Below are 24838 nucleotides of genomic sequence, written 5' to 3'. Positions count from 1 at the left end.
ATCAGCAGGGGGTATATGGAAATTTTGTGTCCTCTCTGTGATACCTTATGAGGGGTTGTCCAAGCGGGGAGTCCCTGCCGCTCCTTTTCCCTTACCACCATTGGCCCCGCAGAACCAGCCCTGGAACCCTGCTTCACCCCTGGCCTGAAGCTGGGGATTGGGCTTGCTTTTCTGGGCTCTCAGGGGTTGATGTCCAAGCATGTTTTCCCTTTCCCTCAGGCTCCCCCTTCCTCGCCAGACCCCCTACTGTGTCTCCAGCCCTGTCTCTCCTTTTGATCCTTGCTATTTGTCACCAGCAGTCCATTGCCAGCAGTGAAACCCTCCCACTTCTGCCAGCCTAGCTGCCTTTTAAAGGGAACAAGCCTTTCCCCTCAGTTAGTCCCTTCTGCAGCCCTGAAAAGATGGGGAGAGGCCTGTGGTGACCCCCTTGCCTTTTTTGCTCCTCTTGCCCCAGATACAGTTTGGAGGTGTGTCAGTGGTTCCCTGTTCCAGTGCAAGGGAAGGAGTTAGTTCTTGTGGGGTTTGGGTTGGGGACACCCTGACTGCCCTTTGGTTAGGGTGGCTGGTGAGGCAGGCGCTGGCTTCTTCCCTGGCTGTGGCAGAGCTCAGGAAGAGGCTCTGAAATAGGAGGATGGCAAACCCCAAGGCAGTCTGGCTCCCCGGAGATGCACAGAGCATTCCTGTGTTTGCACCCTAGGAACCGTATCGTAGTCCTTGTGCTAGAGCTCTGTTGTTGCACCTCAGCCTTCCACTCACCCACTCCACCTACCCCTGCCCCACCAGTGTCTTCCCTAGGGCAACAGAGGCACATTCTGTACTTCAGACACCAAGTTTCCCATGGGCTTTATCCTCTCTCCAACATCACCCTCCCAGGCTGACCTTTTTTCAGGGAGGGGGTCAGGATATACCATTTTCTATGAAATGGTTGGATGGCATCACTCACTCAATGGGCATGCGTTTGAACAAACTCCAGGAGATGGTGAAGGACAGGGAAGCCTGGCATGCTGCAGTCCATGGGTTTGCAGAGTCAGACATGTCTGAGCAACCGAACAACAACAAAGCCCATTTTCTAAGATTCTTACCCAAATTTTAGAGAAGACTTTTTAGAAGGTGGGAGTACAGTGGAGTTTTCCTCCTTTGGGAACCAGTGCTCTGGCCTTGAGCATTTCCCTCTGCAGTATACCAGCTTGAATTTGGGGGTCTGTTGTCTTGAAGGCTTCCTTCCCTTTGGGATGAGAGAAAATGCAGTGATGCTAGGAGGCCAAGGGGAGAGGGGGAAGCTGTTGGGGAATGGGACACAAGCAAGAGCAGAAAGGTAGGAAGGAGTGTGCTGGCCTGAGTTCACCGGTATCCTAGAGGGAAAGAAGTCATGCCCTTGAGATGCCCCTTGACACCCAGTGACCTGCCTCGAATCAGTGTCATTATGTGTGCTAATAAACGTGCATCTGCTGTAGGCAAGCCTATCAGGTGGACAGGTGAGAGTTGGATTTAGAACATGAAACACAATGGAGGTGGTTATCTGTTTTAGGAAAGGGTTACCCTTACGATACCTGCAGCCAGCTTTCCTTACAGACTTAAAATAAGACTGCATTTATGAGAAAAGTGCTTTGCGTGCCTTTTGAGATTTCCTGTGAGTTACATCTCTCCCCTCTTGGCGCTGCTCAGTACTTTCTGCACGGTCACCTTGATGGATAAGCTCTAGGAACAAGGCGGAGGTGCTGGGGTCCTCCACACTGCTGGTGAGAGCCCTGGAAAACCGGACACACAGCCCAGAGAGGGGAGTCTGGTCAGATCAGGACTTTTCCTTTGTAGGAACTTCAAAAGTTGGGCATGGAGGCTCTGGTTTGCAGCCTGGACCACCCCCCACAAGTTTATCGTGATCTCCCCCAAGCCAACAAGGGAAGCGAGACAAGAAGGATTTCTGTGAACCCAGGCAGGCAGGGGTTGTTCTGGGGCAGGTGGTGGTGGCCCGAAGGGTTGGCCTCATGTCCTTCTTCTGGTTGTGTCTCCCATGCTAGAAGAGCACCTCTTTCTGATGAGGAGTCCACGACAGGTGACTGCCAGCGCTTTGGATCTCAGGAGTTTTGTGTCAGCAGTTTTTCCAAGGTAAGGGGCCATGCGGAGCCACATGCCACCTGCTGAAGGGTGGAGCTGAACTGCCCAGGCATGGTGGCCAGCCTGCCCTCCCCGAACAGGGCCAGGTAGGACCAGGGTGCTTCCCAGGAGTTGCTGCATGTGAGAGAGAAATCAGCCCCCTGTGCTTTGCTTCTGCCAAGTTGCAAAGAGGACCAGCAGTCGCCCCTTCCAGGCCTCAGGAGCCTTCCACGACCTACAGAGAGCTAGTTAAGACAGGCTTTCTACTTTGTCATTGCAGGTGGAGCTCACGACAGTTGGAAGTGGCAGTAATGCCCGGGGGGCAGACCCAGATGGCAGTGCAACAGAAAAACTTGGGCCCAAGTCAGAAGACAGGCCTGATGACGCCCAGCCCCAAATGGACTATACTGGGAGTGTGGCTGAGGCAGGGGGCCCCTTGGTGTCCCTGAGCAGCCCAGGAGACGGGCTCAAGCTTTCTGCTCCTGATGGCCCCGAGGCTGGCAATGACACTGCTGACTGCTCCTGGACTCCCCTTAGCAGCCAAATGAGCAAACAGGTGGACTGCTCGCCAGCTGGGGCCAAGGCTCTGGACTCGAGGCATGGCGTTGGGGAGAAGAATACTTTCATTCTGGCAACTCTGGGAACTGGCGTCCCCGTGGAGGGCACCCTGCCTCTGGTGACCACTAACTTCAGTCCGTTGCCAGCCCCCATCTGCCCGCCAGCGCCCAGCTCGGCCTCCGTACCCCCGTCTGTTCCAGACCCATTCCAGGTGCCCCTCTCGGTCCCCGCCCCGGTCCCCCACTCCGGGCTTGTTCCCGTCCAGGTTGCCGCTTCGGTCCCAGCTCCTTCCCCTCCCTTAGCGCCAGTTCCGGCTCTGGCCCCAGCGCCACCCTCAGTGCCCACGCTTATTTCTGACTCGAACCCCCTTTCGGTCTCAGCCTCAGTCCTGGTGCCTGTGCCCGCTTCTGCCCCCCCGTCGGGCCCCGTCCCCATGTCGGCTCCAGCCCCAACCCCCCTCTCAGTCCCAGTTTCGGCTCCTCCCTTGGCTCTGATTCAAGCTCCTGTGCCCCCTTCGGCTCCAACCCTGGTCCTTGCGCCTGTCCCCACTCCAGTTCTGGCCCCCATGCCAGCATCCACCCCTCCGGCAGCTCCTGCCCCTCCAGCGGTGCCGATGCCTACCCCGACCCCGTCCTCTGGCCCGCCTTCTACCCCCACCCTCATCCCTGCCTTTGCTCCCACGCCAGTGCCCGCACCCACCCCCGCCCCGATCTTCACTCCAGCCCCCACGCCCATGCCGCCTGCCACACCTGCTGCCATTCCCACCTCAGCCCCCATCCCAGCGTCCTTCAGTTTGAGTCGAGTGTGTTTCCCTGCAGCTCAGGCACCAGCTATGCAAAAAGTCCCCCTGTCCTTTCAGCCGGGGACAGTGCTGACCCCAAGCCAGCCGCTGGTATACATCCCGCCTCCAAGCTGTGGGCAGCCACTCAGTGTGGCTACACTGCCAACCACCCTGGGAGTCTCCTCCACGCTTACGCTCCCTGTCCTGCCATCCTACTTGCAGGACAGGTGTCTTCCCGGGGTGCTGGCCTCCCCAGAGCTGCGGTCTTACCCGTATGCGTTCTCTGTGGCCCGGCCCCTAACATCAGAGTCCAAGCTGGTGTCTCTGGAGGTGAACAGGCTCCCCTGCGCCTCCCCATCGGGCAGCACCAGCACCCAGCCTGCGCCCGATGGGGTCCCCGGGCCTTTGGCAGACACATCCCTGTCTACTGCTTCTGCCAAGGTGCTTCCACCGCCACAGCCTCTGCTGCCAGCCCCCAGCGGGAGCTCAGCCCCACCGCATCCCACCAAGATGCCAGGCAGCGTGGAGCAGCAAACAGAAGGGACTTCCGTCACCTTCTCTCCCCTCAAGTCACCTCCACAGCTGGAGCGAGAGATGGCCTCTCCACCTGAGTGCAGCGAGATGCCCCTCGACCTCTCCTCCAAGTCCAACCGACAGAAGCTCCCATTGCCGAACCAGCGCAAGACGCCGCCCATGCCTGTGTTGACCCCCGTGCACACCAGCAGCAAGGCCCTGCTCTCCACCGTCCTGTCTAGGTCCCAGCGCACGACCCAAGCTGCTGGCAGCAGTGTCACCTCATGCCTGGGCTCCACTTCCTCACCCTTTGTCATCTTCCCTGAGATCGTGAGGAACGGGGACCCAAGTACCTGGGTGAAGAACTCCACTGCACTCATCAGCACCATTCCGGGCACCTATGTGGGCGTGGCCAATCCAGTGCCTGCCTCCCTCCTGCTGAACAAAGACCCCAACCTGGGCCTCACCCGAGACCCCCGCCATCTCCCCAAGCAGGAACCCATCTCCATCATTGATCAGGGCGAGCCCAAGAGCACTGGTGCCCCCTGTGGCAAGAAGAGCAGCCAGGCTGGGACTGAGGGACCGCCAAGCACAGTCAAACGTTACACCCCTGCCCGCATCGCCCCTGGGCTGCCAGGGTGCCAAAGCAAGGAGCTCTCACTCTGGAAGCCCACAGGGCCAGCAAACATTTACCCACGGTGTTCAGTCAACGGGAAACCCACCAGCACCCAGGTCCTGCCTGTTGGCTGGTCACCGTACCACCAGGCGTCTCTGCTTTCCATCGGCATCTCCAGTGCTGGGCAGCTGACCCCCAGCCAGGGGGTGCCCATCAGGCCCACCAGCGTCGTTTCTGAGTTTTCTGGTGTGCCATCCCTCGGCCCCAGTGAGGCCATGCATGGGCTTCCTGAGGGGCAGCCGCCACGGCCCGGGGGCCCCTTTGCTCCTGAGCAGGATACGGGCACAAAGAACAAAACCTGCCGCATTGCTGCCAAGCCTTACGAGGAACAAGTGAACCCTGTCCTCCTGACTCTCAGCCCTCAGACAGGGACCCTGGCGCTGTCTGTGCAGCCTAGTAGTGGGGACCTGCGAGTGACTCAGGGGCCTGGGGAACCGGAGAGCCACCTCTGCCCCGACAGCACTCCTAAGCTGGAAGGCCCCCAGGGGGCTTGTGGCCTGAAGCTGGCCGGAGAGACAAAGCCTAAGAACCAAGTGCTGGCCACCTACATGTCCCACGAGCTGGTCCTGGCCACCCCCCAGAACCTGCACAAGATGCCCGAGCTGCCTTTGCTACCTCATGACAGCCGCCCCAAGGAGCTCATCCTGGACGTGGTTCCCAGCAGTGCCAGGGCCTCTAGCACAGAGCTTCCACAGCTCGGAAGCCAGGTGGACCTGGGCCGGGTGAAGATGGAGAAGGTGGATGGTGACGTGGTCTTCAACTTAGCCACCTGCTTCCGGACCGATGGCCTCCCAGCAGCTACCCCGAGGGGCCAAGCGGAAGTGCGGAGTAAGGCCGGGCAGGCTCGAGTGAAACAGGAGAGTATAGGTGTCTTTGCTTGTAAGAACAAGTGGCAACCAGACTCTGTGGTGAGTGATGGTGCGTCCGAATCTCCACTTCCCAAGAAAATGAAATGTGGCAAAGAGAAGGATGGTGAGGAACAGCAGCCACAAGCCAAGGTCCTGGTCCGAAGTTCCCATGGACCCAAGGTGAGTTCTGGGCTGAGTTTGAGGGCAGGGCCAAGACACCAGTGGTCTGCTTTGTCCTGCAGACATCAACCTCATGCAGTGTTCTTGAGTAGGTCTGTGAAGGAAAGTGATTGCAGAGCTTGTGCAAAGTGAATCATGACCCTTAACCAAGGCACATTCTCCATATAGAATGTTTTAGTGTGGTGGGGGCGGAGTTTGCATTTTGTAGGCTGTGGGAAATGATCCCTGCAGCTGAGGAAGCCATTGTCCCAGATGAGGATGAAAAGTGGAAGAGTATGATACGATACAGGGAGGGAAATTAATAACAGGCCCTTTGCTGCATAGCCATTCTTCCTCTTCCTTTTCTAAGATAACTGCTAGCCTTGAGAATTTGGGACCCAGGGAGGGAAGGGGCCCTTGACAGGGTTGCTCCCTGCACCACTGGGTAAACCTGCTTAGGATTAGCTTGGAGTTTTGTGGGGCCAGAGCCAATTCAGCTTCTGGGCTCATCCACCAGTTTCCTATCCCCCTAATGCTTGGGGTGGCAGCTTTGGGTTTCAGTCCATTGGAGATTTGATGTCCAGAGCATCTGGATCTGGGTTCTTAATAGGTTAAGGAGGATGGCAGGGTTCTAGGCAGAAAGTGGGGCTAAGAGGACTTGACCTGAATCCAGTGTTCCTCCAAAAAGTATCTGCAAGCCACTAGTGATCAGGGAGATTCTAGAAGCAGTTGAGGATAGGGCTTATTCAAGATATGGAGCAATTTGAGGTTATGTCAACAAGTCTTCAAATTGGATGTTGAATAGATTTCTAGCTAGAGCACCGTGAATTTGTCTGTGCAGAAGTTCTTAGTATTTTTGTTGTTGTTGTTGTTGGACCATAGAGCACTTTGAGAAGCTAATGAGAGCTGCAGACCCTGCCCTCAGAAACATGACCTCATAATTTTGCCGATAGTTTCAAGGGGCTCACAGACCCAACCCATGCCCCAAAGCCCACCCATGGACTCCAGGTTAAGAACCCTGGGGATAGAGTTTGGGTGGGTTTTTCTCACCCAATGGTGATGTATACTGGCCAGAATGGGCAAATTGATACAGGACATAGATGAGTAGTTGCCTAAGGCTGGAGAGAACAAGGAACTGGAGATGGCTTAATGAGTCCAGGGTTTCCATTTGGGGTGAGGAAAGAACTTTTGGAACTAGACAGTGATGATCCTTATACATGTTTGTGACTGTACTAAAAACAGTTGAATTACAAACATTACAAATATATGATATATCTCAATAAATTATGTCAACAAAGCTGTTGTTAAAAAATTATTAAATGAAGTGATATATGTAGATGTTTAGAACAGTGCCTGGCAGATAGTTAAGTGCTCAGGAAGTGTTGGTGGCTGCTATTGATATTGTTAGTATTACAAATAGGATAGACGTGGTCCCCGCCCTCCTGAGCTTATGTCTCACAGGTGACTCACTGGCAGACAGGCACCGCCCCTTCCTATATAAAATGAAGAGTTCACAGGGCCCACTGACAGATGCAGAGAGCAGAGAATAAAGTTACAGGGTCAGGAGCCTCGAAGCAGCCCTTGGCAACTGCCTGTAATGATTTAGTAAATGTCCATTTGTCTGGAAAGCAAATATCTTGGCTCTTTCTTTTCTTATGTTCCATCTTCCTGAGGAAGAAACCATTGATTAGCAAAACTAAAATCAGGGGTCAGTTCAAAACAGCCCCTTTCAGGGTATGGCCAAGAATCAGAATAGTCTCTGGAGTATATAGGGAAGTAGGAATATGATGTTAAGTGTGTGAAACTTATACAATGTTATAAACCAATGTGACCTAAAAGAAAAAGTTATTTTTTAAAAAGAAACAACATAGTCTCCTGTTTCCTACACCACCTACCTCAAGGCCTTGAGACTGCTGAAGGACCTCTGAATCATGAGAAAATTCTCCTTCAGTCTGGTGCTGGTGGTCTCCTCATCATTTGGAAAATTCTTTAGAAAACCCTTCAACACTCTGTTGACCAGAACATTCATTTTACACGGTCTCCTCACCATCCCAACTTCTTGCCGAAGTCGAAGTGTGCCCTTGCGGAACATGCAGACAGGAATCCCGTCTAGATGGTCTGTTCTGCTTGTTTTTGTCTTATCTTAGGAAGTAAAGGTTAATGATCTGTACTTGAAAGAGCCAGCTAAAAATGATATACAGAAATAAATAGGACATGTTCAAATTGATGTGCATTGAACTTTATTCCCCATGACCTGAAGGAGTTGTTTTCTGACTATACCTGAAGGGCACACTTGAAGCAGCTGGTGCCCGTCTTCTTTCCTCCCCATGTCTTTCTTTCTCCTAACACTTTGGTTTGTAGGAACTTGCAGCAAGTGAAGGGAGAAACTGAACTTGAATTTCCAGCTCAGCCCTCCACTGGGTAAGCAGCAGGAGGAGTTGATGGGATAGCAGGATTCCCTGGACTTTGACGGGGATTGGTGCCTTTGTGGAGTCCCCCTGCCAACCCCTGCTGGAAGATGCTCCATCAGTAAGATATCTGCCATCCCCTTAGCTGGAGCTGGATCATGATAACCTTCTAGAAGGTGGTGTGCAGGTCTGCTTAAGGGGAAAACCACTCTGCCTTCCTTCCTTGCATCATTGTTAAATGGTTTGCTTATTCCACACTCCCTGGACACTGCAATACTGAAAGTCCCTCTCTTGCCCTATTTCTTGCTGGATGGCGTGGAGAGATCTCAGAGCTTGTGAGAATATGTGACTGCTAGGCTCAGAGTATCCTGACAGTGCATAAGCACGACCACTGTGACTGTCCCAGGCACCAGGCAGTAGGTATGAGTGGAGCCAAGCATAGTCAGTGGAGTCACAAGCACAGAAGGAAGAAGAGGAGAGGAATGAGAACGGAGGTGAAGAGGCCTGTCCTGGGTGCTAGGACCCCTGGGTCTTGGTCCCAGCTTGGCCATTTTCTCACCACAGGCACACACCAGCTAACTTGCAGGCTGGCCTGGTTCCTGGTGGCCCCTGAGGCAAGTGGACACCTTGGACTGTATTACCCTGGACAAATGATTTAACCTTTTACCCTGGAGGCTCAGTTTCCTCATCTCTTCACTAAGGGTGATTATTAGCTTTTCCTTGCAGGGTTGTTAAGAATAACAGATCGAATGGTAGAGAGAGTGTTTGGAAAAGGTGAAAGGGCCACAAAGTGTAAGGGGGCATTGTTGAAAATGCCTGAGCCTTTTCAGTGTCTTTCCTAAGTATGGGGAGATTAGAATGGCTCCCGTGGCAGACTTTTCTTGCCTTAGTGGAATCTTTTTCTAGTATTAATTTATACATGAAAATAGAGACTTTTTCTTGAATTGGCCCATGTGAGAATTATTTTCAGTTGTTGTTGTCGATACTATTCACAGTGAAGTTATTTGAACAATGTAGTCACCCAACTTGCAGAAGAGGCATTTTTGTTTTCTGTCGGTCTCTCTGTTGCTGTTCAGATAGAGTATGGGGCCTGACTTTGCACCTTTTCAAATAACTTTGGGTGTTTATTTGGCTTGTGAATGCGGACTCTGTGGACCTGTTTAAAATGGTGGGATATGGATGTCTATGGGGATTAGCTAGGGCGCTGGATTGGGTCCAAAAAGCCTCTGTAGCCCACTGTGGAAGGCACAGGACTGCTCCTTCCCCCAGCCCATGCCTGGGCAGCTCATGTCCATGTTTCAGAATCAGGGCACAGGGCTCAACATTAAGAGAACATTCTTAAAATGGGAAGCTGACCTTGGACCTGACACTATCTACCTCTCCGCAGTGCCGGAAGCCACCTAGTGACCCCCAGGAACCCACCAAGAAAAGCCCCAGGGGGGCTCCAGATTCAGGAAAAGAGCACAATGGAGTCAGGGTAAAGCACAAGCACCGGAAGCCAACAAAGCCGGAGTCCCAATCTCCAGGAAAACGAGCCGATGGCCATGAGGAAGGTAGGCCCTGCGCATGTCCTGGCCCTCTGTCTGGGCTGCAGGGTGATCCCAATGGCAGATTGGGGCGGGGAGGAGGGCCTCTGACACTGACCAGGAAAGTGGGGCTTGCTCACTCGAGGAGAGAGAGATCATTAACACCTCTGAAAGTGGAAGGAGAAGAGAGACAGGAGCAGGGCTGCTCACCCTGGTTGCTGGAGTAAGGCACACTCTGAAGTGGTGCTTTTCAGACACACAAGAGTCAGTCCAACCCCAGAGTAGCCAGCCTATTAGCCTGTGGTGGGTCTAGGCTCAGAGAAGAAACGGCTTTAATGAGGATTGAGGCCGAAGGGGGATTATTTACACTGTTTCTCTACCTTTGGTATATTTGGAAACTCCCATTATAAAGGTTAAAAAATTAACTAGATAGCATGGCTAGAGAAATCCTAAACCCTTATTATTTAGGGACATACAGGATGTTTGGGGCAGGGAGGTGTGTACGTAATGCATGCGCTATGCCAATGATAGTGCCTTGGCACCCTCTGCAGAGAGAAGCCCGTGTAGTCCCGCCCATAGTAGCCTGTGTTCACAGCCTTCCTGTCTGAGATGGCCTGCCCCTTTATAGTCTCTTCTTACATAGCAGCTTTCTGCCATCCGCCGCATCCTGCTCCCATCTTCCTGCCTTGCTCAGTCCCCCAAGATCCGTTCTCTGGGACCTATTCCAGCTCAGTTAGAATTTTGTGGTGGTGCAGCAGACTCACAGCTGTCCAGGCAGCCAGGCCTTCCACTCTGTGGTGTGCCAGCCCATTGATGCCATACACTGCCTTTTTTGGTGTCAGCCAACATGACCCAACCCTCAGTTTTCAAAAACCACCAGGAAAAGCTTGTTTTCTAAAAGAGATACTTAAATGGTGGCAGCATGTGTGTGTGCTCAGTCGCGTCCAACTCTTTGCGACCCCATGGACTATAGCCCACCAGGCTTCTCTGTCCATGGGATTCTTCAGGCAAGAATACTGAGTGGGTTGCCGAGTCCTTCTCCAGGGGATCTTCCTGACCCAGGGATCGAACCCACATCTCCTCTATTGGCAGATGGATTCTTTACCACTGAGCCACCAGGGAAGCCCTGATAGCAGCATTGGGGAGCTAATAAATGTAATGCAGGCAAAACACAAACCCGCCCTTGAGCTTCCCATCTGAGCCTTTCAGGGCAAGGGTGGGGGGCTTTCCTGTGCTGAGCCTCTGATTGTGATATTTCTGCCTTCTGCCCTGAAACCGCACACCACTCCAGGTTCCTTAGAGAAGAAAGCAAAGAGCAGTTTCCGTGACTTCATCCCCGTGGTCCTCAGCACCCGGACGCGCAGTCAGTCTGGTGAGTGAGTCTGAGGCTGAGGCCCATCTTGGTACTTCTCCGCAGAGAGGTAGAAATCTGGTGGAGCCATTTTGCCATTGGCCTAAGTGGAGAGGTGGGAATTTCATTCATTGTGCCAAGATGCCCAGCTCCCTGCAGAGACAAGAGAGCCTAGGGTAGGAGCTGGGTCATTGCCCACGATTTTAGGACGATTTGCTTAGCTTTTCAGAACAGGGATTTGACACCTCTTATTGGCAGCCATTGGTGGAAAGACGAAAAGCCTGTGCCACTCAGGAAAAATGGTTCTGCTCCAGGCTTTGGCATCTCTTGATTATTGGGGCCAGTTACTGGCACAGACATTTTAATCTTTGGGCCTCTCTCCTCTTGCCCCATTTGACAAGCATCATCAAAATCGGAAACAGTTATTGAGTCATCAGGGCCAGCAGAATCACACTTGGTCCCCTGAATTTGTACTAGTCAACCCCCAGTGTCTAAGAAAGGATGGCTCTTGCCAGGCACTCTTCTTGTCTGCTAGCCTCCAAGTTGGTACTTAGTGCTAGAAATGGTTGCCTGGGCTCATCCAGATATCCAGGCAAAGTGAATGGAATGGAGAAGCAGGGCACAGTGTAAACTCAGTTATCTGACATTCTGTTAACGAGCACCTCAGCACATGGAGAGCACTGTGGTAATTGGGGTTCGTAATGACAGCCTGGAGGCCTTGACAAATCCTGAAGTGTCCTCTGAATCATCAAAGAGCCATTACTTTACAGCCATTGCCATTTTAGTGTTAAACACAGCATAGTGTATTTGATTCTTTAGAAATTGGTGATCCCTGGGTGATCTCTATGGTGATTCGTATTAACCAGAATATTAGATTAACTAGAACACTGCGTTCCCTGGCTGGTCTGTATAATGGAAAGTTTGCTGGACATTTGCTGTCTTTAAGTGGTCTGACTGAGGGACTTGAAGCTTTGGTCCAGTGCCACTCTGTTTGCCTCGAACCATTTCTTCTCTTTTTTTTGGCTGCTCCGTGTGGTTCCCCAACCAGGGGTTGAACCAAGGCCCTCAGCAGTGAGAGCTTGGAGTCCTAACCACTGGACCACCCGGGAATTCCCTCGAACTATTTCTCTTCTGCTGACCTCACTTGGGTTTGGGGATTGCCGAGTTAATAGCTGGGTCTTAAGAGAAAACTGGTGGTGTCTCAGAGCCACTTCCAAGGACGATGTCAGATCTCCTGGACTGCTGAGCTGGGCCAGCTTAGGACTGTGCTTGTTGTCAGCAGAGTTGAGGGTAGGAGTGGGGAGGAAAATGGCCTCTTGGCCAGTGGCAGAAGAGGGCAGGAAAGGTCCCATCGTCCTGGGGCGGTGGTGAGAGGAGAGGAAGTGCCTGCCCAGCGGTGAGGCGCAGCTGCAGCGGGGTGGGGAGTGGAGCTGAGCTGGGGAGAAAGCTCCACCCCTGGACTCGTGGCCGCTCAATAGAAGGTGGGGTCAATGTAAGGGAAGAGGGCCTGGCTCTGGAGCATTTGGGCGGGCCTAAGCCAGGCTGTCACAGGAAAGGGGCTCCTTGCTTCACTTTTCCTGAGAACCTTCGGAGACAACTCGACTTGCGCAGGGTGGATCTGTCAGCAAGCTTGGGGGTCACATAGTGAGCCGGGGTGGGGTGCCATGTCAGTCTGCCCTCCCTCACCCTCTACTAAACCCTGTGGCCCTCTCCTGCCCCTCACACAACTCTTGGCACCTCGTAAGCACTAAGAGTTTGTGGAATGAATGAAAGTGGCAGGGCAGCACAGATGGGGAAGGGTGTGTGGTTTGGATACTCAACAGTTGTGTAATTATTGGACTGTGTAAAGTGCTTTGGAGTGAATTATCTCAATTGAGCCTCAGAACAGTCCTGTGAGGTCAGTAAGGCTCAGAACAGTATTCTCAATTTATAGACAAGGAGACAGAAGTGAAGGAACTTTCCCAGAGCATACAGCCAATAACTGGCAGAGCCTGAACTCGAACCCAGACCTGCTAGCTCCTAATCCAGGGCACTTGCTTCGACACCATACTCTTAGTCCTTTGAAGAGATGCATGACCGTCCTCTGTACATCCCACCCGCAGGAAGCATCTGTAGCTCCTTTGCTGGTATGGCAGACAGTGACATGGGATGCCAGGAAGTCTTCCCCACAGAGGAGGAAGAGGAAGTGACTCCCACCCCGGCCAAGCGTCGAAAGGTGAGAAAGACCCAGCGGGACACCCAGTATCGCAGCCACCATGCCCAAGATAAGACCCTGCTGAGCCAGGGCCGCAGGCACCTATGGCGTGCCCGGGAGATGCCCTGGAGAACAGAGGCTGCCCGGCAAATGTGGGACACCAATGAGGAGGAGGAGGAAGACGAGGAGGAGGGCCTGGTGAAGAGGAAGAAACGGAGACGGCAGAAGAGCCGAAAATACCAGACTGGGGAGTACCTGACGGAGCAGGAGGAAGAGCAGCGGCGGAAAGGGAGAGCAGGTAAGGCTGGCGGGGGGCTGCTGCCCCAGGCAGCTGCTGTCACCCATCCCCAAGCCACAGTGACTCCAGCTTCTGGGGACCCTCAGGCATCATGGGTACTCCCACCCCTGCCTTCTCTCCACCTGCCAAAGGTGTCTGCACCCAGAGAAACCTGGTGCTATGATCCCCAGCTGCCAGAGGGGGTCACTCAACTGCAGTCCCAAGGTCTTGGCTTGGGGTTGAGATTGAATGAGTTCCCACTGACCTGCAGATGAGCTGAGGACATGTATGCCCAAGCCCTCCAGTTTTATGTGTGTGTGTGTGTATATATATATGTAAATCTGAACATGTGGGCATGGCCACAGTGATGTCCTTGGTTACCAGGCAGTTCTCTGGTTGGCTTGAGGGAGTTGGGTCTTGTGGGAGGTTGGGTTTTCTCTCCTAGAATCCTAAGTTCGAGAAGAAAAAGGGCATTGGCTGCCTTTCCTGGGATGCCTCCAGCCCCTAAAGTTAAAAAGAAGTACAATGGTTTCCTCAACCCAACGTAAGAAGTTCAAGTAGAGGCAGGCACAACTTGGCTTTCTTGATTAAAGCCACAAAGGTTATTGAGGCAGAGTGAAGCTTTGACATGACCTGAGGTGGCATCATTTTTCCTGGACCTGAGCTGGAACAGTGGGGAGCCCGAGGAGAACACCAGGCTCTCTGGCCACGTCAGATGCACAGACTGTCACCAAGGCTGATACCAGTTTGTTCTGTTAAGTGCTCTTCAGGCCCATTCCTGTAGTGGATTTCTAGATGAGCGAAAAGCACATCTCTGGGCTCAGTTAAAACACTTCTGTCTTTCACTCTCTTTCTCTGACCTCTGCCCTTGATTGTCTCCTATAATGTATTCATCCTGAGCTGCTAGTAAATGTCTGCAATCTCGTTATTAGTGAAAACTGAACAACCATGTTGGTGTGGGTAGTATATTCTGGGTTTGCTATAATGCCAAGAAGGCTAACCCTCATCTCTGGCCCTGTTTAAGTAGAGATGTATATTATATCTATCCCCACACTTAAGAGAGTAATTGAGCCAGTTTTTGTCAACTGTGTGAGAGTGGGGATGACTTGCCCATTTTTCTGCTAGAGCCAGGATGGATTGGTCAGGAGTGAGTTGTCAAGCAGTTGACCTCAGCCACTTGTGTTAGGATAAAGAGGAGCTTTTATATCACCACTTCCCTGGGGCTCAGACGGTAAAAGCATCTGCCTACAATGTGGGAGACCCAGGTTTGATCCCTCGGTCGGGAAGATCCCCTGGAGAAGGAAATGGCAACCTACTCCAGTACTCTTGCCTGGAAAATTCCATGGACAGAGAAGCCTGGTAGGCTACAATCCATGGGGTCGCAAAGAGTTGGACATGACTCAGCAACTTCACTTCACTTTTGTATCACCACAGCACTCTTGACAGCTTCAACATAACTACCTCCAGGAGCATGGGAGTGCCACTCGGCAAGGCATCCTGCTGGTTGTGGGCTCACCTCCAGTGTTTGGAAACCAGATCATTCTCCTTCTGTGTGTGTGTCTACAGGTTTTGAGTTGAGTCTATTGGCTTTGGCCTATGATCTTCTCCAGATCTGATGCTAACTCTTCTTGAAGGAATTGCCTGGCAAACATCTCTCTTCTCCAGAAGCTCCAATTCCTCCTATTACTACCCTCTTTCAAGTTGACATCAGAGAGTCAGGCAGAGACCAAACTAGACCAGACAACTCCCGTGTGAGCCTCATGATCTTTCTTTTCATCCTGGGCTTGGGTCTCTCCTTGATTTGCAGAGGGGATAAGAAGAACCATTGCCACTCACATACCTGCTACCTTCACTCCCAGTTCCCTTTGGTGCTACCATGAGGGTGCTCCACCAGTGTCACATAAACTCCAGAGCTTACCCTGCCCTGAGTACATGGGGAAGGGGCTGCTGCTTTTCCTGCAGCATTGAATGCTGTAATATGGCTTCCCCATGTTTCCTGAGGTCTTCACAAGACTTGCTTCTGTTCCTTCCTCTTTTGCCTCAGCCCAAACTGGTTACATTAAAAGGCCTGGTTGATAATGTGCTGGTTTGAAGTGTCATTAGAAGCCATCCAGCACAGCAGTTCTTTTTTCTTAATTTATTTTAATTGGAGGCTAATTACTTTATAATATTGTAGTGGCTTTTGCCATACATTGTCATGAATCAGCCATGGGTGTACACGTGTCCCCCATCCTGAACCCCACTCCCACCTCCCTCCCCATCACATCCCTCAGGGTCATCTCAGTGCACCAGCCCTGAGCACCCTGTCTCATGCATCAAACCTGGACTGGTGATCTGTTTCACATATGATAATATACATGTTTCAATGCTATTCTCTCAAATCATCCCACCCTTGCCTTCTCTCAAAGAGTCCAAAAGTCTGTTCTTTACGTCTGTGTCTCTTTTGCTGTCTCGCATATAGAGTCATCATTACCATCTTTCCAAATTCCATATATATGGGTTAATATACTGTATTGGTATTTTTCTTTCTGACTTACTTCGCTCTGTGTAGTAGGCTCCAGTTTCATCCACCTCATTAGAACTGATTCAAATGCATTCTTTTTAATAGCTGAGTAATATTTCACTGTGTATATATACCACAGCTTTCTTATCCATTCGTCTGCTGATGGACATCTAGGTTGCTTCCATGTCCTGGCTATTGTAAACAGCAGCACAGCAGTTCTTAGGCAGAGGCGGGGACCCACTGGTGGACTACGGAGAGCTGGGAGAATGGGGGGCTGTGACAACTGGCCTTTTGAGAGCTGCGTGTAACCTGTGGAGAATTCCTCATGCTGTGATGATGGCTCCTCCATTTAGATCTGCCCTTGGCAATGTCACACGTAAGAGAAGCCAAGGTCAAGGGAGGCGGGTTGAGAACTCTTGGATCTTGTACAACCCCCTCATTTCACAACTTGGAGAAACTGAGGCTGCAGTTACTTCAGAGACATAGTCATCTTTCACTGTTCACTAGGCATGGTGGCCAGTCCTGGCAGGGAGATAAAGACTACATGGGCATGGTCCTGCCTAAAAGCTTACACTTAAATAACACAGTAATGATGCCTTACACTTTATAAAAGGGTGGTGTGGATTCTATCCTCCTCATTTTACAGACGTGGAAACTAGGCTCCGGGAGATTATGACCTGCCCTCAGCAACCACACAGCTAGTGGCCATGCCATGTAACAGTCATGTTAAGAGATAAGGATCAACTCAATCTGTCCCGCCCAACCCCATGGGGCTTAGGACTGACCCTGCTGGATGAAGCTTATGGTAATGGAGTTCCCAGCAGGCCTTTTGGAAATTGGAATGTGCTCTGTTCAGCGAGCCATGACTAGAATTAGAGATGTTGCTCAGTGTGTCCCAGTGACTTGATTTCCAGCTATGAAGGGCAGCAGGTTTCTGTGACTGCCCCTCCATTAAGTTGGCCCGTGGCAGCTTCTGATTTCAGGGAGTTTCTGTGCCACTTTGATCTTTGAGTGCCTGGAAAGAGACCAGTGGGGCAGACAGGCGGGTAGGGCTAAGGCTGTGAGGGACGCCTTCTCCCGTTTACTCGCCCCTAGTATACTACATGCTTCACTTCAGGAGAGCTGCTAGCTTTGCTTAATATTAGAGTGGAGAAAGAGACAAAGGGGCGAAATGCTGAGAAAGTTCTGATTTCCTTTTAAATAGACCCTCATCTTTGGGACAGCCAGATGGGCCACCCCCTGCTAGCAAGGCTGGGAGTTGTCTTCTGCTTGGAGGGGAGGGACATTGATGTAGAAGCACAGTGTCTGTTCGAGAAGCATCTAGTGGAATAGGCATCCCTGCACGAGATACTGGTAGGGAATAGTTACACAACTTTGTCCTGAGATTCTAATCCCCAAAGTCCTCTGATTCAGCTTAGAGGAGGGCGTTGCTTTTCTGTGTGCCATTTCCCTGACATCCATTCTTTCCTGCAGATTTAAAGGCCCGTAAGCAGAAGACTTCCTCCCAGAGCCCAGAGCACCGCCTCCGGAACAGGAACCTTCTCTTGCCCAACAAAGCCCAGGGGATCTCAGATTCACCAAATGGTTTCCTCCCAAATAACCTTGAGGAGCCAGCCTGCCTTGAAAATTCAGAAAAGCCATCAGGAAAACGAAAGTGCAAGACCAAACACATGGTGACGGTCTCAGAAGATGCAAAGGTACGTTATCAGCCAGGGAAGTTGAGGATGGAGACTAGGCTAGGATGGCATGTTTCCCATAAACTCCTTGAGGAACAGTCTTCTGAGTGAGTGAGTAAGTGCATGAACAGAAAAAGTAAAAGTGTGAGTTGCTCAGTCATGTCCAACTCTTTGCGACCCCATGGACTGTAGCCCACCAGGCTCCTCTGTCCATGGGATTCTCCAGGCAAGAATACTGGAGTGGGTTGCCATGCCCTCCTCCAGGGGATCTTCCTGACCCGGAGATTGAACCCAGGTCTCCCACATTGCAGGTGGATCCTTTAATGTCTGAGCCACCAGGGAAGCCCGGGTGAGTGCATGGGGGGATTGAATTAACTCATATTTATTACAGTGTTTTAAACTAATTCTAGAAGGGTTGGGCTGTAGGCTTGAAGAATGGAACTGAAGTCAGAGCTAATAATAAGCATCTACAAACCGTAGGGTTTGGCTCAGGATGAATTTGTCTCAACAATCCTTGGATCTCCTTAGAGTTAGGGAAGAGATAGAGAATATGGCAGAATGTTAGCCTGGATAGCTTGTTAACATCCAATCAAGAAGCTTTTGTCTGGGCTTAACTCACTGGAAACCAATCAGGAAGTTTTCTGAGTCAATCAAGGTAGAAAACAATTTGTAGAAGCAAGGATGTTGATGTCCAGACAAAGGTTGCCTGAGGGTGGGGCTGAAGGAATTCCACTTGGACTGGTCATGCTGTACTTTCACAACCCCACTCCTCAGTTTCTGTGCTTCCTCAGTGCTTCTCATGAGTGCCTACCAATCCATAGCCAAGCAAGGGCACTAGAACCCCTGTTCAAAACTGATGTCTCTTTGGGTTCTCATGTTCATGGCATTGGTGTTCAGTTCCATACCATACAACTGAAAAAAAGAAAATCACACGATCCTCATCCTGGAGGTGCGAGGATGTTTGAGAGATGCGAGGCGCAGGTTCAAATGTATGCCTGTAATATGTGTTTGTCTTGACAACCAAAAATCAAAAGGTCGTATTGGGCTGGTTTAGGTGGTTGTGACTCTAATGGCTCTTTCCAGCTCCAGAGCAGGGTCCCTGAGTGGCACTGGCAAAAGGTAGGAGACCCAGGTGCTCAAGTCCCCCATCCTTGTTCTGGAATCTGATTTCAGTGCAAACAAAGTACTCAAGCCTATTTCTTCATCTTTAAAAAAAGGAGATGATACTTCCAGGCCTTTCCATCCCACAAGGGTGCTTAGGGGAACAAAGAAAGCACTGGATGTGAAAGGCTTTGATAATGGTCAAGTGCTGTCTCTGAGTCTGGTGTAAACCCTTGAGCTTCAGACCAAGGCAAGAATGAGGGGACAGAGACACAGGAAGGCCAGGTAGCAAGGCTGGCTCCTGGAGACTCCGGAGGGGCCAAGGCAGGAATCGGGACGTCTGCTCTGGGCCAGGTGTTCTGCTCACACGATCACTCAGTTCCCACAGAAGCTGTCAGAGGTGGGCCCTCTTGTCCTCATTTTATGGTGAGGAAACCAAGGTTTGGGGAGGTTCAGGGACTTGCTCAAGGTTACTCAGTGGTCCGAGTGACAGACCTGAGGCATGAGGCAGGCCTGGCTGCCCCTGGGGCACCCCCACCCCCTACCCTTTCCATATGCCTCCACCCTGTGAATGGGTGGCTTCTGTCTACATTCAGGTGACACGGGTAGGGTGAGGCTGGGCAGGGAAACGCAGCCACCCGGAGCAGCTCTGGTGGAAGGTGGACGTCCTCATCCCCTGCTCTTTCCCACTTACATGACTCCATCCCACACAAAGGTGACGAGCCACCTGACATTCAGCAGCACATGCTGATGCTTCTGTCTGGTAATTCTGCCAGGCGGTGTGTCCACTGAAATGTTCTCCCAGAGAGGTTTTGTGCCTTCCCAGGGCCTCCCTTTCTCCCTCCCGCCTTTCTTTCTTTCCCAGTCACCGCCACCTGCTCCAATTGCCCCCATGGCACAGTGCTTTGTAGTGAGAATCAAGGCAGGGGGAGGGCAGGGACGCGCCTGCAACACTGAAGCTGGCGCATCAGCCAAAGGCTTCTTCCCACAGGGGTTCCAAGCAAGGGGGGCAGGGCAGGGGGGCTCTTGCTCCTACCTCTCTCTGGCAGCCTCCATTTTCTCTGCCAGCTCTGGCCCCTTGACGGGAATCACCCTTTGGCTCCTCACTTGGCTTAGCAACAATCTGGGCATTTTACCCAGCATCCTCCAGTATTGCCATTGTACACCTCTGTCCTCCTGGCAAAAAAGCCACATTCTACCCTCATAGCCAGGGCCTTCCTGCTAGCTGGTATACTTCTCTGCCCTTTTGGATGTGGATAGAGAGCAGCTCTTTTCTTACAGTTTACCAGAGGAAACAAACGTCAATGTCTTTTCCCTGGTGCCATTTCTTTCCCGGCTTCTTGTCTTTCTAGGCAACTCTTTTGGCTGCCCAGGGCTCTGTGTATAGCTGGCTTGAATCAAGTCAACAAATGTTTGTTGCAGTGACATGCCCAACCCCAAGTTAATTGCTATAAGGAACAAAAGAGATGACGACAATATGAACCCTAACCCCAGGGAGCTTAAAATGTAGCAGGGGAGGCCAGACTTGCCCATGAAACAACAGAAGGAAGTTGATAGTCAGACATAAGGCACTGGATTATATGATTCAGACTAGGTGTTCTGGATGTGTAGAGAAAGGGCAGTGGGGACCACAGTGTTGTAGACAACAAGATTTAAGGGAGCCCTTGATGCTCTCGGGGATTTGGGTAAGTAGGATGTATTCATTATCTGTTGTGCTCAGTTGCTCAGTTGTGTCTGACTCTTTGCCACCCTATGGACTGTAGCCCACCAGGCTCCTCTATACATGGGAATTTTCCAGGCAAGAATACTGGAGTGGTTAGCCAAGGGAGATCTCCAGGGGATCTTTCCGACCCAGGGATCAAACATGGGTCTTGTGCATTGGAAGGCAGATTCTTTGCCAGTGACCCACCTGGGAAGCCCTCCTAGTTATCTATTGCACTGCACAACAAACTACCCTAAGATTTAGCAGTTTATGTATTATTTCATAGTTTCTGGGGTCAGGAATTCAGGAGCAGCTTTGCTGTGTCTGACTTGGGGTCTCCCATGCATGAGGTTGCCGTCATGGTGTCAGCCAGGGCTCCATTCATGCAAAGACTCAACTGGGGCTAGAGGAGCTTCTTGAGTGGCTCCCTCACATAGGTGGCAAGTCGAGGCTTGCTGTTGGTGGGGGACCTCCTTTGCTTGCCCCTTGGGCCTCTTAAGGGATGCTTGACTATCCTCATGACCTGGCAGCTGGCTTCCTCCTGAATGAGTGATTCAAAAGAGAGCAAAGCAGAAGCCACATTATCTTTTAGGCCATGGCCTTGGAGGTCACACACCATCATCTCTGCCTTCTCCTGTGCAGAAGGGACTACACAAGAGCATGACTATCAGGAGGTGGGGATCATCACAGTCATCTTAGAGTCTGATGGAGGCATTCTTGTCCTCTGGCCCCCGGTGATTCATGTTCTTCCACGTGCAAGTCATACCCTCCTCGTCCATGGCTCCCCCAAAGTCTTGTCCGCTTACGGCATTAACTCCAAGTTTAGAATCTCATCATCAAACTTAGGTCCAGGTGAACATGAGGCACCTTGGGTCTGGTTCCTTGAGTACAGCTCCTCAAACACAGTTTCTCTCTGTCTAAAGTTCCTTCCTCTCATCTGAAAGAGACAAATAACCTGCCCCTATGGACTCAATAAACCATGGTGTGCCAGACATGAGAACCTGTTCTGGACATTCCAGTTCAAAATGGGAGAAGAAAGGAGACAAGCACGGGTCATTCATGAGGAAAGGACTGTAATGTTTCGTGAGCACCCACTGTGCATTGTTCTGTTGCTGCTCTAGGTCATTATCTCAAAGACCCTGTTGGGGTGAAAGTGAGGCTCTGAGAAGTTGGGTCTTGCCCCAGGTCTTGCAGCTAGTAGCTGGCAGAGGCAGGATTCAAAAGCTGGTCTGTCCGATTCGAGAGCCTGAGCACTTTCCACCAGCCCAGGTGGGCACGAGTGTGATCCAGGGGGACAGTGTGCTAGGAGGTAGGGAAAGCCTGGTGAGGGTTGGCTGTTGGGGGAAGGTTTTTGCAACAGAGTGAAGGCTTCCACAGCTGTGCCTTTTCCATCATAGCGAGCTGTCCCCACCTCTCTTCACCCTGAGAATTTGCTTCTGCTTATTTATCGAGGTGACTAGTTAAAAACTTCAACACATGGGGATCAAGGCAGGTAAAGAAGGCATGCAGAGTGTGTGAGAGAAGCTGGCATATCCCCTCGAGCTCTGGGAGCAATCCCTTCGTTGTTGCTTGGTTTTCGGGGTTGAGGACTTGAGCCATTCTGCATCTGCTTGCTGGGTAGAAATGCGGAGGTGAGTTGTGCTGATCTGTGTCTCTGCTTTCCAGAGCAAAGGGCGTTGGAGCCAGCAGAAGACACGCCCTCCCAAATCTCCCACCCCAGCGAAGCCCACAGAACCATGCACACCCTCTAAGTCTCGAAGTGCTGGCCCAGAGGAGGCCTCCGAGTCACCCACAGCCCGGCAGATTCCCCCAGAGGCTCGTCGTCTCATAGTGAACAAAAATGCTGGCGAGACCCTCCTACAGCGGGCGGCCCGCCTTGGGTATAAGGTAAGGAACACCCCCTCATTTCCACAGGATATTGTTGCCCCAGCATCTGTGGATAACCTTCTCCCCATTGGCTCTTCTGTGGCCTGGCCAGGCCTTTGTTTGGGGCTTAAGTCCAGGATGGCCCCCTCCTACTGTGTATATGGCCTATGGGGCTGCCTCATCATGATGTGCTGTGTGGGCTTGCAAATCCGATTGGAAGTCAACTGAGGATGAATAGCATTGAAATGGTAAGACAATATCATCCAGTACCTTCATAGGCCAGAAATGGGATTTGGGGGTTTTTGTGTCATCTTGAATTTCCCTGTGCCATGGCTCCCCACTCAGAGAGGAATGGGGGTGATCATCGCTCACTCTTTATATCTCCCTCCAGCTTCCCCTCCTTTTGGCCTCCAGTAGTGGAGGGGTCGAGTACATTGGAGGGGCAGAGTTGCGCTCACCCCCACCTTATGCTGCTTCCCTATGGACTGGAAAGGAAGCTGGTGTTTGTTGAGCACCTCTTTGGTCATGTTAAGAGCTCTCGTTGCCTCATATCCTTTCATCTTCACTGTAAGCCTATGGAGGTAGGTTTGATTAACCCTGTTTTACAGGTGAGAAAATCAGGGGTTAGCCATGTTAAGTGATGTGTCCACAGTCACTCAAGCGCTATGTATATGTGAGTCTGAATTCACACCAGCGTCTTTCTGATTCCTAAAGGGTAGGGGCAGAAGCCAGATTCATTCAATGACATTGCTGGACATTTTTGTTGATATGAGCGTATTTTGTGGATATGAGCTCCTTGACCATGTGCCTTTGCCAGCCACACCAGTTATTTCCCCAGGATTTGCTCTGAAGTATGGAAATGCTGGGCTATAGAGTAGGTCCTCCTTTTTTTTTTTTTCCTTTTAAGGCTTCCAATACCCATAACTGACTCATTTAAAGACAGCTGCACTCCCAGCCAGGTGGGTTGGCATAAGAGAGCCACCTTGACACTGTCTCACTGGCAAGCCACCTATCTGTCTTGAGCACCTAGTGTGGCGGCCTGGATAGCTGCCAAGGGAGATCTAAAGAAAAAATGATGACCAGCGCTTTCCCTTTAAGTGAGTTTCTTTTACCTGGGGCCAAAGCAGGCAGCAGGAGACCATAGGTGAACCAATCAGGACAGGGCAAGGGCAGGTTGGACAGCCTGTGACAGGAGGAAGGGAAGGAGGAGGCGTCTGAGGCCAGGACAAAGAGGTGATATCTGCAGTGGTGGAAAGGGTGGGGGCTTCGTGATCCCCTGGGTAGAGACAATGTGAAGTTCCGTGTCCAGAAGGCAGCACCCCCACGCAGGCACACAGGCTCTAGCCAGCCAGCTGGTGTGCTAGCTGTCAGTCAGGACGGCTGAGTCCCATCTCACCGGGGCCTGGGGAAGCTGACCAGAGGCCTCTGGTAGCTGCTGTCAGCCTCTTTCCTTCAGAAGAGGAACTGCCTCTCCCTTCTGCCTCAGCTTATCCACCACAGCTAGCTAGGCTGCTTCTCAGCCTGGAGTCCCACTTATCGCCCTGTCATCTCAGCTCAGGGATGCTGATCATTACTATGGATGACTGACCACCCTGGATGATGCTCAGAACAGTCTTCATTTGCGGGGAGGGCTGGAACTGACTGCCCTGGGATACACATCCAGGGATGGTACTTACACCAGTTCTTTCTTCCTTGTTCTCAAATAACTGCCAGAGGCGGTGTTTGCCAGCACAAGTCTCATTTCTCTGGTCTGGGGCCGTCTCACAAAGCCCTGGACGAGGGAACGGGCAGTCAGACCATGGACGCCTGAGGGTGTGAGCTCCGGGTGGGCAGGTGAGCCTCTCTGAGGGGCTTACACCCACAGCCCACACCCTGATCAGTGTTGTCACCAATTAGAAATGTCTCCGCTCTGCTGAGGACACTGCCCAAAGCTGGCACCTCAGGACTGATTTAGTTGACAGTAGATTCTGAGATCTGCCCATCAGTCCCTGGACTAAAGAGCATGTTCTGAGACTCTTCGGACACGTGGAGAGCTTCCAACCGAACCCAGGTGACTGCAGGAGTTTGGCCTCTCTTTGCTCACGGCGCCCTCCCTGTCCCCACAGGACGTTGTCCTCTATTGCCTCCAGAAAGACAGTGAAGATGTGAATCACCGCGACAATGCAGGCTACACGGCCCTGCATGAGGCTTGCTCCCGGGGCTGGACTGACATCCTGAACATCCTGCTGGAGCACGGGGCCAATGTGAACTGTAGCGCACAGGATGGCACCAGGCAAGAAGGCTGCCCTCCTGTCTCCCCTACCCCTCTTCCCTGCTCAGCCCCTCCCTCAAGAGAATCCACCCCACTTCAGGCCAGGATGGATGAGTCCCTGGTTGGCCAGTCCACGTTGCCCACTGATGGGAGGCCGGGGTTCTCTGGGGATCATCCCTGGCACTGTCTTCAGGCAGAATCTCAGGCTTTAGGAATCGGAAGGCTGATCTTGAGGTAACATCCCAGATTTGATTCTTGTGTTGATCTCTATATACTTAAAAAAGGGACACCTGCCGTGTCTTAAAGAAACTGCACTCATTCTCCTGTGCTGTATGTGAGGGCCTGCTTCCTGGG

At 51.8% G+C, this 24838-nt stretch overlaps 1 protein-coding gene across 3 annotated transcripts in view; it reads left to right on the top strand.

Moving 5' to 3' along the window:
- Positions 1-24838, top strand: part of BCORL1 (BCL6 corepressor like 1) — a 60622-nt gene that overhangs the window by 21642 nt on the left and 14142 nt on the right. For 2 of the 3 annotated variants that reach the window (XM_040265176.1, XM_040265177.1), the window contains 8 exons: positions 2019-2106; positions 2375-5650; positions 9425-9590; positions 10855-10935; positions 13017-13406; positions 17362-17585; positions 22033-22254; positions 24339-24505. In XM_040265176.1, coding sequence (XP_040121110.1) covers positions 2019-2106; positions 2375-5650; positions 9425-9590; positions 10855-10935; positions 13017-13406; positions 17362-17585; positions 22033-22254; positions 24339-24505 — 4614 coding nt within the window. The remainder of the gene's footprint in view (positions 1-2018; positions 2107-2374; positions 5651-9424; positions 9591-10854; positions 10936-13016; positions 13407-17361; positions 17586-22032; positions 22255-24338; positions 24506-24838) is intronic. The other variant, XM_040265178.1, reaches the window with a different exon arrangement.

The sequence above is a fragment of the Oryx dammah genome, unplaced genomic scaffold (genome assembly GCF_014754425.2).
Source record: "Oryx dammah isolate SB20612 unplaced genomic scaffold, SCBI_Odam_1.1 HiC_scaffold_23, whole genome shotgun sequence".
In the NCBI taxonomy this organism is placed as follows: Eukaryota; Metazoa; Chordata; class Mammalia; order Artiodactyla; family Bovidae; genus Oryx; species Oryx dammah.
Note: the sequence above shows the minus strand (reverse complement) of the source record. Positions and strands in the feature narration are given on the sequence as shown.